This window comes from Rhinopithecus bieti, unplaced genomic scaffold, assembly GCF_001698545.2.
Source record: "Rhinopithecus bieti isolate Rb0 unplaced genomic scaffold, ASM169854v2 scaffold_9899, whole genome shotgun sequence".
Lineage (NCBI taxonomy): Eukaryota > Metazoa > Chordata > Mammalia > Primates > Cercopithecidae > Rhinopithecus > Rhinopithecus bieti.
The window spans coordinates 478,851-489,225 of NW_016806979.1; the positions used below are offsets into that span (position 1 = coordinate 478,851).

General features: G+C 54.6%; 1 protein-coding gene and 1 non-coding gene across 3 annotated transcripts in view; one reads left to right on the forward strand and one right to left on the reverse strand.

Annotated features, from left to right (window-relative positions):
* The first annotated feature begins 1,784 nt into the window (after nucleotides 1-1,784).
* TRNAM-CAU (transfer RNA methionine (anticodon CAU)) lies at nucleotides 1,785-1,856 on the forward strand. Its single transcript has one exon. It is a non-coding gene; the product is annotated as a tRNA-Met (tRNA).
* Nucleotides 1,857-8,212: 6,356 nt separating this feature from the next.
* NARF (nuclear prelamin A recognition factor) overlaps nucleotides 8,213-10,375 on the reverse strand; it is a 33,777-nt gene continuing 31,614 nt past the window's right edge. For both annotated transcript variants that reach the window (XM_017879167.1, XM_017879168.1), the window contains exon 11: nucleotides 8,213-8,559. In XM_017879167.1, coding sequence (XP_017734656.1) covers nucleotides 8,318-8,559 — 242 coding nt within the window. In that variant the 3' untranslated portion in view covers nucleotides 8,213-8,317. The remainder of the gene's footprint in view (nucleotides 8,560-10,375) is intronic.

Below are 10,375 nucleotides of genomic sequence, written 5' to 3' on the forward strand. Positions count from 1 at the left end.
GGCCTGTAGGTGCAGCACAGGGAGCCTCACCCCATCGGCAGCCCCCAGTCTGGAGGTTCTGAGCCCAGGGCTGCACCCTGTGCCCTGCCGGGTGCCAGCAGCATCACAGAGTTCCCTGGCTGCAGCCTCCCCTCCCTCCAGTGCTCTTGGCAACGTGGCCATACGTGTAGGACCACAGCTGCTTTCCTGTAGTGCTTTGGGATGTGTCCTCTAGGCCCACCTCCGCCTTTCTTACCTGAGGTGGAAGGCAGCGGGCAAGACAGCTACGCGGCTAGAGGAAGATGTGTCCTCTAGGCCCACCTCTTACCTTTCTTACCTGTCTGGAAGGCAGCGGGCAAGACAGCTACGCGGCTAGAGGAAGATGTGTCCTCTAGGCCCACCTCTTACCTTTCTTACCTGTCTGGAAGGCAGCGGGCAAGACAGCTACGCGGCTGCAGCCAGTGGGAGGCACTGGCAAGGGGAGTGGGGGGTGGAGGAGAGGCTTGAATATTCCTCAGCTCTTTCTCTGCCTGACCAAGGGTCGATGGCTCCTCTCAGGAGAGCCATGCCTCCTGTTTGGTGGCCCATCCCATTACCTCCAGGTCAGGCCTCCGTGCTGACCGTGGCTTGTGTCAAGATGCTCCTCACAGACAGTTCATTAGACTAGCTGCACCTGTCTCCTTTGAGTGTGCCGGCTCATACTTTCAGCTGGATCCCAGGAGTTTCAGCTTTTTTTTTTTTTTTTTTTTTGAGAACGGGGTCTGGCTCTGTCGCCCAGGGTGGAGTGCAGTGACACGATCTCTGCTCTCTGCTTCCTGGGCTCAAGCGATCCTCTCACCTCAGCCTCCTCAGTAGCTGGGACTACAAGCGCTCGCTGCCAACCCCTGGCCATTTTTTCTTTTTGTATTTTTTGTAGAGGCTGGGGTCTCCCTATGTTGCCCAGGCTGGTCTCAAACTCCTGAGCTCAAGTGATCCTCCTGCCTCAGCCTCCCAGAGTGCTGGGATTACAGTGTGAGCCACTGTGCCCGGCCAACATTATTTATTTATTTTACTATTTTTTGAGACAGTTTCGCTCGTCACCCAGGCTGGAGTGCAGTGGTGTCATCTCGGCTCACCACAATCTCCACTTCCTGGATTCAAGCAATTCTGCCTCAGCCTCCCGAGTAGCTGGGATTACAGGTGAGCGCCACCACACCCAGCTAATTTTGTATTTTTAGTAGAGATGGGGTTTCTCCATGTTGGTCAGGCTGGTCTCGAACTCCCGACCTCAGGTGATCTGCCTACCTTGGCCTCCCAAAGTGCTGGAATTACAGGTGTGAGCCACCGTGCCTGGCCTCCAGCCAATGTTTTAACAACAGAAAAGGACATGAATTCAGAGAGTTTTTTTTTTTTTTTTTTTGAGACGGAGTCTCGCTCTGTCGCCCAGGCTGGAGTGTAGTGGCCGGATCTCAGCTCACTGCAAGCTCCGCCTCCCGGGTTTACGCCCATTCTCCTGCCTCAGCCTCCCGAGTAGCTGGGACTACAAGGCGCCCGCCACCTCGCCCGGCTAATGTTAGCCAGGATGGTCTCGATCTCCTGACCTCGTGATCCACCCGTCTCGGCCTCCCAAAGTGCTGGGATTACAGGCTTGAGCCACCGCGCCTGGCCCCAGAGAGTTTTATCTATAAGAAGTTGAGAGAAGAGGAGTAGGCTGAGCATGTGCCTTGCCCAGTCAGTCCTCGGCCCCTGTTGGCCAGTAGAGGTCGCTGCCTGCAGGGAGATGACTCGTGCGGTCATGGCCTGACTCAAGCTACCACTTCACAGTCAGCAGAGTGGCGCAGCGGAAGCGTGCTGGGCCCATAACCCAGAGGTCGATGGATCGAAACCATCCTCTGCTATGGATTTGTTTTCTTTCCTGACTGGGTAACCTGTGGGCCCTTTTCTAATTCCTCCCCAGGCCCCAGTAATATCCCTGGTCGTGTCAAAGGCACGGAGGATGGGCTGCGGCAGCAATCCGAGTTCAAATCTCGATTGTGAGCCCACCTTGCCTCACAGCCTAGTCCCGCAGTTAGTGGGCTTACTGCCCTCTGCACTCCCTGACTTGGGCAGAAGAGGGTTTTCTGCTCCTCAGTCCTCTTCTCTGTGTGTCCACCTGGCCCGGGACCCCCACATCAGTACCTGCTCGTGGCTTAGAGAACAGGGTCTCGGCACAGTACATGCATCCTTTGTCTGCAGCGTTTTTGAGGTTTTGAAACCTCCCTGGCCACACTTAGGTCTGCTCCTCCACGTGGCCAAAGGTGCCTGCAGAGGCTGGCACCCTTCTCCCTGTCTGGCTGCCAGGGAGTCTCTTGCCGTCAACCGACTCACCAGGGACCCCTGCTGAACCCAGCAAGTGTTCTCCTGACAAAAGGGTCTGGCTGGATCCCCATCCTCTTCCCTTCCTTTCCTGAGGGTGTGGGCTTAGGGGTTCCTGCCTTTTCTTTCCCTTTTAACGTTCTTTCTTTCTGTCTTTCTCTCTCTCTCTCTAGTTTTGGCTAGAAGATCAAGGCCAGGTGCAGTGGCTCACACCTATAACCATAGCACTTTGGGAGGCTGAGGCAGGTGGATCGCTTGAGGTCAGGAGTTGGAGACCAGCCTGGGCAACATGGTGAAACCCTGTCTCCACAAAAAATACAAAAATTAGCCGGGCATGGTGGTATGCGCCTGTGGTCCCAGCTACCTGGGAGGTGGGAGAGTCTCTTGAGCCTGGTAGGTCGAAGCTGCAGTGAGCTGAGATTGCACCACTGCACTCCAGCCTGGGTGACAGAATGAGACCCTGTCTCAAAAAAAAAAAAAAAAAAAAAAAGGAGGGGGGGCTGGGGCTGGGATGTTATGGTCCTCTGGGTTGGCATTCCTGCTCCACTGACATCAGAAGCTGGAGGTGAGAACCTCCCTCCAACAGGAGAGAAATGCAGCCGCAGTACTCACTCCCCGTACATCCCACCACCAGGGCCTGGCATCCCACATGGACACAGTACCCATGAGGATGGCACTGACATCCCAAAGTGCCAGTGCTACTGCCTGGCTGTCTGTGTCCAGACTGGCTCAGGGACAGACTCCTCAGGTACCAGAGCCCAGGACAGTTGCAAACACTGGGCTCTGGGCCTGGAGTGGGGAAGGAGTGCCAGCTGCTACATGGTCTTTCCATAACAGGGCAAAAAGGAGTGGGGAAATTGCAGGACACACACCCTGATGGTGGCCAAAGCCGAAGACAGAGGAACAGGAGGATTCTGCCAAGATCGATATGAGAGGAAGGCTTAGGGGCATCAGAGAGGAGGCAAAGTGTTGGCAGTGGTTGGCAGCCACTGCTCCCGCTCCAGTCCCTCCTCCCAATTCCACTGCCACTCATCCACACTCACCATGCAGATGCCGTGTCTGTCACTCTGCCTTGCCAGGTTTTCCTTCTTATTCTAATCAAATTTCAAACCAGGCTGGTGCGGTGGCTCACACCTATAATCCCAGCACTTTTGGGAGGCTGAGGGGAGAAGATCACTTGAGTCCAGGAGTTCCAGATCAACCTGGGCAACATGGCAAAACCCTGTCTCCACAGAAAGTACAAAAAATTAGCTGGGAGGAATGGTGCATGCCTGCAGTCCCAACTACTCAGGAGGCTGAAGTGGGAGGATTGATTGAGTCTGAGAGGTTGAGTCTGCAGTGAGCCATGATGGTGCCACTGTAATCCAACCTGGGTGACGGGGTCAGACCCTGTCTCGAAAAAAAAAAAAAGTCCATGTCAGGATGTAAACATCCATTTTATACTTTAACCACTCCTAGAACCCCAGCTTTGGATGTCCTGACACTTGCCCCGATGGGCTTTTAGTTCGCTGTTGCAGCTTGTTTACAGCAAATGCAGACATAGAACAGACATCCTCCAGGTCCTGCGCACTGGGCACCTGTGAGGTGGACTGCTCCAGGGAAAGTTCCTAACAGCTAAGCTATACGACCTTTTTTTTTTTTTTTTTTTTTTTTTGAGACGGAGTCTCACTCTGTTGCCCAGGCTGGAGTGCAGTGGCAGGATCTCGGCTCACTGCAAGCTCCGCCTCCCAGGTTCATGCCATTCTCCTGCCTCAGCTTCCTGAGTAGCTGGGACTACAGGTGCCCGCCACCACGCCCAGCTAATGTTTCGTGTTTTTAGTAGAGACAGGGTTTCGCCATGTTAGCCAGGATGGTCTCGATCTCCTGACCTCGTGATCCGCCCATCTCGGCCTCCCAAAGTGCTGGGATTACAGGCATGAGCTATTTATGTCTTTTATCAAGTTGGGGTGTTACTGCCAAACTGCACTCTAGCCAGCAGCTGTGAGCACTCCCTCTTCTTACTGAGCTGAGTGCTTAATAAAAATCTTTGCCTATTGGACAATTCGCATTTCAACTTTGAAGCATTCAGCCCTGGCACCTGCTCTCCTTGATTTCAGAACACAAGGCTCAGAAAGTAGAGCCAGCCTCTATCCAAAACCGACAGCTCACCCTCTGCAGCGGCGGACTGAGGGCTCCTAACCATGAGTTGAGGGTTGATCTGCTTTAGACAGATGCTCTGTTTGCAGTGGAAACATAAACACCGGGCCCCATCTAGAGGCGAAGTGGCCTTGGCAAGTCAGCCCCTGCCTGAGCCACCATTCCCTCCTCTGACATCTCTGGCCTAGACTCAGCGTGAAGGTCACATGACTGTGGGAGGCCATGTGTCCAGACACCTCAGTTGCTCAGCTCTGGGCCCGCAGATGAGGCCATGGGACACCCTCAAAGCCAGCACACACCCACGGGTTCAGCCTAGATCCACACCCCAGGCAAGCGGCAAACCAACAGGTGGGCACAGTGGATGAGCCCGTTTGCAACTCCAGCAACACTGAGGAAGGACCAGTGTGGACAGTCTACACTGGCTGCAACAAGTGTAAGCTCTCAGGACAGGTGGAAATGGAATTGAGATATCTGGGCTCTGCTGCTCAGACCACAGGCACCAAAGAGCAGATCTATTCACTGGGACGGCAACATGTTTATCAGATCAGACGTGTTCGGGCCCCTGCAGTACACGGCAGCACCAGAGCACACACGGCTGTGTTCCTACATGGTGGTGCCAGCACGGGATGCCACCAGGGCTCATCTTCTCCTCCTCTTCCTCCTCACGCCAGGACCAGCCTGGCTCACTAGCGGGCATGGGCTGGGCACACCATCCCCCCGGACCAGCCTGGCTCACCAGCAGGCAGAGGCCGGGCACACCATCCCCCTGGACCAGTGTGCTGCCTCACGCCAGGACCACCCTGGCTCACCAGCGGGCACGGGCCGGGCACACCATCCTCCCCAACCAGTGTGCTGCCTCGCACCACATCTAGGCGCCTTGGTCTGACCGCTAATATCATTCCGGTTATAATGAAGGAACTCTCGCCACTTTTCTCCTGTGCAGAAGAAAATGCACACAGTGCCCATAGCTATAACCCACCTAGCATCTCATGTTGGTGCCCAGTCCCTCAGCCTGGCCTCCCCACACGACCTGCAGGGATGGCTTCATGGCAGGCCAGCTGTGGTGCCCTGTGCAGTGGTTACTGCGGGAGGCGATTTCTTCACTGTAACAGGGTGGTCCTCTGCCGACACCTGGTGCTCTAGGCCTGGTGAGCATCTTCCTGGAGGAAGACAGAGGACTCTCCTGACTCCACACCAGACGGCAGCTCAGGAAGCACAGGCGAGGCCACCTGGCGTGGCCATCGTGAGGACAGCAACACACCACATGATGTGGCCCTGCTGGGGCAGCAGGTGGCTAGGTTCACTCAACCGTTCACTCAGACACGCTGCAACTGTTTATTCCAGAATCAGAGGTTGGAAACCCAACTGTATATAGATTGAAAGCAAAACAAATACACAACTGAACATAATATATGCAGTCATCCAGCAAGACAGGCAATGGAACACAATATACGCAGTTATCCACAAGACAGGTGCACAGGCACAGCACAGAGTGAGATGAAGGCAGCCTAGCGTAGAGAGGCTCTGCAGCACGGAGGGCTGGGAAGGCCATCACTCAAGTTAACCCAATCCCAGTGCTTCAGGACACCTCTGGCCACATTGACATCTCTCTTCTCCTGGGAGGAGCCCTAGGGTACAGCTGCGCAGTCCGCGGATTTTCAGGTGTCTGCCAGCTCCGTTTCACTGTTAATGGTTAAACTGCTTTCTCCTTTTTAAACAAATTTTTTTGCCAGTTGCAGTGGCTCCCACCTGTAATCCCAACACTTTGGGAGGCCGAGGTGGTCGGATCACCTGAGGTCAGAAGTTCCAGCCTGACCAGCCTGATCAACATGGCGAAACCCCGTCTCAACTAAAAATACAAAAATTATCCGGGCATGGTGGTATGCGTCTGTAAGCCCAGCTGCTCCAGAGGCTGAGACAGGAGAATCACTTGAACCCAGGAGGTGGAGGTTGCTGTGAGCCAAGATCGCGCCACTGCATTCCAGCCTGGGTGACAAACTGAGGCTCTGTCTCAAAAAAAAAAAAAAAAAAAAAAATTGTAGAGATGGAGTCTCACCACATAGAAACTCCTGGATTCAAGCAATCCTCTCGCCTTGGCCTCCCAGTGTGCTGGGATTATAGAGCAAGAGCCGCCATGCCTAGCCTCTCCTTTCTTTTTAAGGCAAGCTCATGCCCGCAGTGCAGTGCCAGAATGGAGGGGGCTCCATCACCCTGAGCACAGAGGGCTTCATGGCGAGTGGATGGGCCAGGGCTGTGTGTGAGAAGAAACCTGTCTGCGAAGGGTGACGGGGAAGTGTTCTGCGGGAGGCTGGACCACCCGAGCATCCTCAACCCCTCAGGGTCGGACAGAGCCTTTACCCCTGACTCCCACCTCACAACAGTGCTGAGGAGCTGGGGCTCGCCCGCACCCACCCAGCTTGTGTAGGCAGCCTTCTCAATTTTCCACTCTTGTGTCTGCCACCCTTGTCAGGCCCTTCCCTTGCTGCAGTGCAAGTCTAACTCAAAGACTGAATGTACAAGTTTGAGCTGGGGCCTGGGTCGCCAGGCCTCCAGGGCCCTGAGTGTGGTCCAGGAGGGTGGTGACTGGCTGTGGGGAATGGGAGGAGGGTGGTGACTGGCTCTGAGGAATGGGGCCTACTGTTGTCAGAAACTACAGTTTTTCTAATGAAGCTGGAAATCCAGATTTGTGTACGAGTCTCCTGATTCTAAAAGGCTGACAGTTATTAATGTTCTGTCAAAAACATTTTCAAGGAAAATATGAGTGGGTAAAAGAGCCAAAATGGGCAGGAATCTGGGACTGTGGACTGCCTGCCCTAACAACCCCAGGGCCACAGGAGTCCACAGGCACAGCTGCCCCGCCTCTGCCCTCATTCCCGCATCAAATCACCTCTGAGGCATGTGTGTTACAACCTCTGGGGGTCTTAGCTCGTCACAGGACACTTTCTGGAATTTTTTTTTTTTTTTTTTTTTTGTTTTTGTTTTTGTTTTGTTTTTTGAGACGGAGTCTCGCTCTGTCGCCCAGGCTGGAGTGCAGTGGCCGGATCTCAGCTCACTGCAAGCTCCACCTCCCAGGTTTACGCCATTCTCCTGCCTCAGCCTCCCGAGTAGCTGGGACTACAGGCGCCAGCCACCTCGCCCGGCTAGTTTTTTGTATTTTTGAGTAGAGACGGGGTTTCACCGTGTTAGCCAGGATGGTCTCGATCTCCTGACCTCGTGATCCGCCCGTTTCGGCCTCCCAAAGTGCTGGGATTACAGGCTTGAGCCACCGCGCCCGGCCTCCATTCTCACTCTTTGGGATTTTTTCACAATCTTAGGATAAAGGGATAAATCAGGGAAGTGCTCCTTTCATGTCAAAACGTTCCAATCTGCCAGGCACGGTGGCTCACGCCTGCAATCCTGGCACTTTGGGAGGCCAAGACAGGTGGATCAGGAGGTCAGGAGTTCAATACCAGCCTGGCCAACATAGTGAAACCCCATCTCTACTAAAAATACAAAAACTAGCTGGGCACGGCGGTGTGCAACTGTAGTCCCAGCTACTCGGAAGGCTGGGGCAGGAGAAATCGCTTGAACCCGGGAAGCAGAGGTTGCAGTGAGCTGAGATGGCGCCATTGCATTCCAGCCTGGGCGACAGAGTGAGACTCCGCCTCAAAAAAAAAAAAAGTTCCAATCCCACACCTATTATGAAGATAGCACCACATGAAACTGCCTGAGGGGCTTCCAATAAACGGGATAGCAGGGAACTCTGAGAAACCAAAGTAACCCATTGAGCAGTTTTCTTAAGTGTCTTTAATACTCCACTCGGGGCAGCCCCTCCCTCTACTGAGAGTGGCTCTGGCCCTAAGAGCAGCTGGAAGGCCCTGGCCTGACTTCACCACTTGATGTCCAGGCCGTGTGCACCGCGCTCCTGGCTCTGGTATGTGGTGTGCAGCACCTCTCGGGCTTTGGGAGAGTTGATCCCCTCCAACCACTCCTGGTACAGCTCCTGCACGTGTGCACTGGACTCTGGACGCCGCACAGGGATGTCAGCGTAAATGCCTTCCATCTGCCGCAGCAGGGCCTTATCCGCATGTCCATCGGGAGTCTGGGCTTGGCCTCTGCCATTTAAACATCCTGAAAGATAAACACAGGTAAGTTTATCCTGGACTCAGACGATCTTTCCGCCTTAGCCTCCTGAGCAGCTAGGACTACAGACACACACCACCTTGCCTGGCTAATTTTTAAATTTTTTGTAGAGACTGGGGGATGCAGGGTGGGTCTCGCTATGTTGCCCAGGCTGATCTTGAACTCCTGGCTTCAAGCGGCAATCTTTCTGCTTCAAGCTGGGACTACTGGCATGAGCCACCGCACCCAGCCAGGATAGTCTTAAGGAAGCTTTTGCCTCATAGGGAAGACAGTTTGGAAGCGGGAGAGGAACGAAGGGAACGTGGAACGTTGCGTGGTGTAAGGCTACGGCTGGCTACATAGGCCAGGGTCTTCCCCAAGGCCCTCAGGGACACTAATCCCAGACTCATAGCCCTGTGTGCCTCTCTTTTTTTTTTTTTTTTTTTTTTTTTGAGACAGAGTCTCTCTCCGTTGGCCAGGCTGGAGTGCAGTGGCTTAATCTTGGCTCACTACAACCTCCATCTCCTGGGCTCAAGCAATTCTCCCGCCTCAGCCTCCCAAGTACCTTGGATTACAGGTGTGTGTGCCACCATGCCCGGCTAATTTTGTATTTTTAGTAGAGGCAGGGTTTCACCATGTTGGCCAGACTGGTCTTGAACTCCTGACTTCAGGTAATCCGCCTGCCTTGGCCTCCCAAAGTGCTGGAATTACAGGCGTGAGCCACTGCACCCGGACCCGTGTACCTCTCATTCTTACCCATTTATATCACCCATAAAATGGTTTTACCTAAAACTTAAGTTGCCTTTTAGAACTGGGTGGCTTTGTATGCAAATCCCGATTTCCAACTTCTCTTGGAATTTGGCAAAACCAAGATAGCACAGGGATTGTGAACAAACAAGCAGTAAAACCACTTCTGCTTGCACCACACGTTAGTGTGCTGGGCCCTGCCTGGAGGCCGCACCGGAGGCAGCTGAGCTGTGAGCCCAGCCATGAGCCCACACACCCAACACTGGCCTGAGTAAAAACGTGTCTCGTATTTATTAATGCTACTTACTCTCCAGCATGTTAGATGATGTCACTCTTAGTAGTGTTAAGAGTTCATTTAAAACAATCTGGAGCAAATTTCCCTGGTTAAACTTCACTCCCCATGGGTTGCAGGGTGGCACCCCAGTTGGTCTCCAACCTTCACTTTCCCAGGGGGCTGGCTTGCACCTTCTCCTTCCTCAGGCCCCAGCTCCACCCGCCTGCATGCAGAGGCCCTCCCAGAGGCCCTGCTTCATGGCCCACCTCCCGGCTGCTCCTCAGCCCAGCTGTGGGACTGACCCTTCCATGCCCCCAGAATGCTCAGTGAGGCCTCCAAGGCCACATGCTCGCCTCTCTGCCCTCACCCTCCTGTCAGTGCTGGCTGGGGCCTCCCCTCCTTTGTGTTGAAGGGCACTACGGCAGGGCCTCCAACTGCACCCTTGTCTGTGCCCTGCCCAGGGGCCCCTCCCGTCCTGTGGCTTCACACCTTGTCCCACTCATCTAACATCAGTGGAGCCACTCCTCCCACTGACCTGCACCCGGCATTTCCACTCGAGTCCCTCGTGGTGCCCCCCCCGACTCACAATGGCACAGAGGTCCTCCTTTCCCCACCAGGGGCGCAGATGGACCACCAAGGGTCAGGGGCAGGGCCCCCTTCGTCCCTGACACTCACCCTCAGCACATCCTTCCCGGAGGCCTCCACCAAGGGTCAGGGGCAGGGCCCCTTCGTCCCTGACACTCACCCTCAGCACATCCTTCCCGGAGGCCTCCACCAAGGGTCAGGGGCAGGGGCCCTTCGTCC